General features: G+C 34.7%; 1 protein-coding gene across 1 annotated transcript in view; it reads right to left on the bottom strand.

Moving 5' to 3' along the window:
• Window positions 1–2,330: 2,330 nt before the first annotated feature.
• LOTGIDRAFT_173616 (hypothetical protein) overlaps window positions 2,331–3,163 on the bottom strand; it is a gene marked incomplete at both ends in the record, with an annotated part of 5,365 nt that continues 4,532 nt past the window's right edge. The window contains one exon of the mRNA XM_009051390.1: window positions 2,331–2,464. Coding sequence (XP_009049638.1) covers window positions 2,331–2,464 — 134 coding nt within the window. The remainder of the gene's footprint in view (window positions 2,465–3,163) is intronic.

The following is a 3,163-nucleotide window of genomic DNA, read 5'->3' as shown; positions in this document are numbered from 1 at the left end:
TAGAAAACAACAACAATGGGAAATTTTGAAAAGTGTCGCAGCCCTAAATTATGCCTATTCTATTGTATGTCTATTTTATTTTATTTTATATTCTGACCGTTGAGAGGCTGTTGTGATAGTCACGGAAAGTTATCCATATTATCAGATCTACATATCCACATATACTTCTCTTTTGCCATTCTATAAACGCCAATAATGCCAATGAGAGAAAGGAATTATGTTTAAGCATATGAAGATGGATGTTACCTTGTCTAACATTAATATGTACTAAGAAGTGGTGTTTATGCACTTCTTTAAGGGGATCTCCATTGTGAACTAAGTTTACATTTCTTTTCTACTACTGTTTCAATATGTTTAGCGTTTTTGAGTAAACTTTTAAATTTAAATTGTACCGCTTTCAGCCATCCCACGACGGTGTGAACAAATGTTATTACGTCGTTACGAGTTTGTATATTTGGGGTTTTTCCATGGTCACAGACATCAATGTGTTTACTCAGTTGAATCATTCTCATTTTGGGCTCCCTGATTTATCGTATGTGCATGTCATTCTGTTCTGCAAATTATTTGTACAGCCAAGTGTGCAATAAGGGAAAATTTGCCAGGGCAGTGGCTCGATTACCAACTATCGAGGAGTCTTAAACGTGCACGGTTTTAAGTACACGGGGCCTCGGTTTATTGTCCCATTCTTACGACTATACACTTTTTGTATGACAACCCTTCCGACCTGCATCACAGAAACCGTATCGAAAAATCGGAATGTGTTGCAGCCTAAACCAACCAACCTTGTTTGTTCCTAACCACTCTTTACTTTTCGATATATAATTGATATTTAATCCAAAAAAATATTTTTTAAATGACTGACTATTTGACTGCCTAAATTGACTATGGAATTCTATTGAAATAGAGAATCCCTGCTTCAACAACGACTTCGAGGTAACCATACGTCCGTGTCAAAATGTATGCTTACGGCGTTCCGATTAAAGAACTGCGTTGCATGCTTATGAGTTTTTTTCTAACAACAACCGCATTATTTTAACGGGGCAACTCCAGTGATTCGGGAAAATAGAACTCTTTGGATGCCAATTCACCTCTGAAATTTTTGTTGTTTTTGATGGTCAATGTTACATAACCTCGGATAGTTGAGAGTACAAATAAATCGGGTTTCAGTTTATAATGGAATTCATTACTACGTGTTGCAATATGAATCATTAAATAATACCAAACCGCGTGTCTTAATAATATTGGGGAACTTTGTGCATCTTCATAAATCTGTTTTTTGAATAATTTCATTGTGCATAGTGGGCTTTAATAATCCTTGTGCAACTATTTGCTCCAACAAACCACCAAACACCCCAGTAGAGTGTTAAAACTGTTTGTCTTTGACTATGTTAATGTATCTTTTAAAATTTTCAAGAGTTCCTGTGATACACCTTTGAGCTTCACAATAAAAGTGAAACACTGAAAAGTATGTTGCAGAGGCTGTGACTAAATCAATATTCCGACCAGTAGTCTCAAAGCCCCAGTCTGCAAAAATATATGAACTGTCCGATTGTCAGTTTTATCATTAAGAAAAATCGATGATGTTTGTACCTTTAAATATTTTAAGGGATCAAGCTGTGCTTTTGTGGATTTCGCATCAAACAATTTTTTGGAATCTTGTGCATGTGTTTTCATTGCTGGCTAGCACTTGAGAAATTGTGACTTTTTTTAATCAAAACTTGACGCATTTTGTACGATCTAAAAATAATGGTTGAACAGTAGTCAACCTTTTGTTACGAAACTCCTGAAAATTGATGTACAATACTCAGTTATCTCTGAGTGCGAATAAAGAATTTTGAAGTTGTTTTAGTTTTTAGACTGCATATAATTTATTTTAAGAAAATAAAGTGCATTGAAATTTATGATCTATCTATTTTAAGATAAAAAAATGGAAGTAGACCCACACAATATTCTGTCGAAAAAAGAAATGCATAACTTGGGGCCATATATACTGACAATCCCCCTTAACTTATTCAAATGTGTTCATGCTCGTGTGTTTTACTGTATTGTAAATTATGTAATTAGTTGTCAGTACCTATATATTATACAAAACAGTATGAACTAGAATGTTTTACTTTAATGACGATTGTCTCAGGATTTTATCGTTATTTTATGAACTGCAGTTTCAATGCTAAAAAGTATTTTGAGAAGATAATGCTATCTTTCAATTCTACCAATTTAATCAAATTTAAAAATCCCTCAGACCTTCAGCAATAACAGGGGGAAAACTGGATTGAAAAAAACTTAAGGTACCCCAAGAAAAGTAATAGTAATAACATGTACAATTTTAATTAAGCCATAGTTGTATTTGAATTGGTAGGGAATCCACAATAACACTGTTTATCAATACAGTGCATGCCTTCAGTACATTGACAGTTGTGTTTTTCGGCTTCTTTTTCACAATCTTTCTTCTCTCCGCATTCATCTGAAAGTAAAGGAAACGTTAATAGAAATCATCATTATCATGCAGAGTCTTGCTGCTCATTTCACCCAATATCACTCTCCAATTCGGAAATTTTTTTTTCAAGCGGTAATTTAAAAATCGCTTACGGTTTCATCATTCGCACTCTCCATGTTGACGTACGCTAAGTTAAAGGAAAAAAAATTTCACACGTATATGCGACCCCACGATTGGTCAGACACAAGCGTGTGCAATTTTAATAAAGTTACTGCCAGTGGTTCAACGTCTACGGGGCCCCACCCCCAGAAACAAGTAGTTGCCTAGCAAGATACGCCCACTTTCCTGGTATATACAAGGGCGGTCCCCAATCTGTGTCAAATTATAATAAAAATCTTATTGGTACATACAAAATTAAAAACATTCTAACATAAACTCACCAGCCAACAAATTTTGATTCCTTTTTTCTATTCAAGGGTAATAACTCAAATTCTGTTTGTCAAATTCGAACTTGTCAAAGATCTCAAGGACGGACAGGGGCGACGACAATATACGACCACATTATAAAATGCAAAATTAAAAAGCAATGTACCATACTATACAATTATAACCAAACTAAGCAACTAGCAGTATTTTCAAAATCTTTTAATCTTCCATTAACGGGCATTGTATTGAGAAAAATGATGACCAGAATATGGGACAAAAAGCAATCCCGGGGTAAGGGGC

The sequence above is a fragment of the Lottia gigantea genome (genome assembly GCF_000327385.1).
Source record: "Lottia gigantea unplaced genomic scaffold LOTGIsca_166, whole genome shotgun sequence".
Lineage (NCBI taxonomy): Eukaryota > Metazoa > Mollusca > Gastropoda > Lottiidae > Lottia > Lottia gigantea.
The sequence above is the reverse complement of the archived record's forward strand: the minus strand, read 5'-3'. Positions and strand labels throughout refer to the sequence as shown.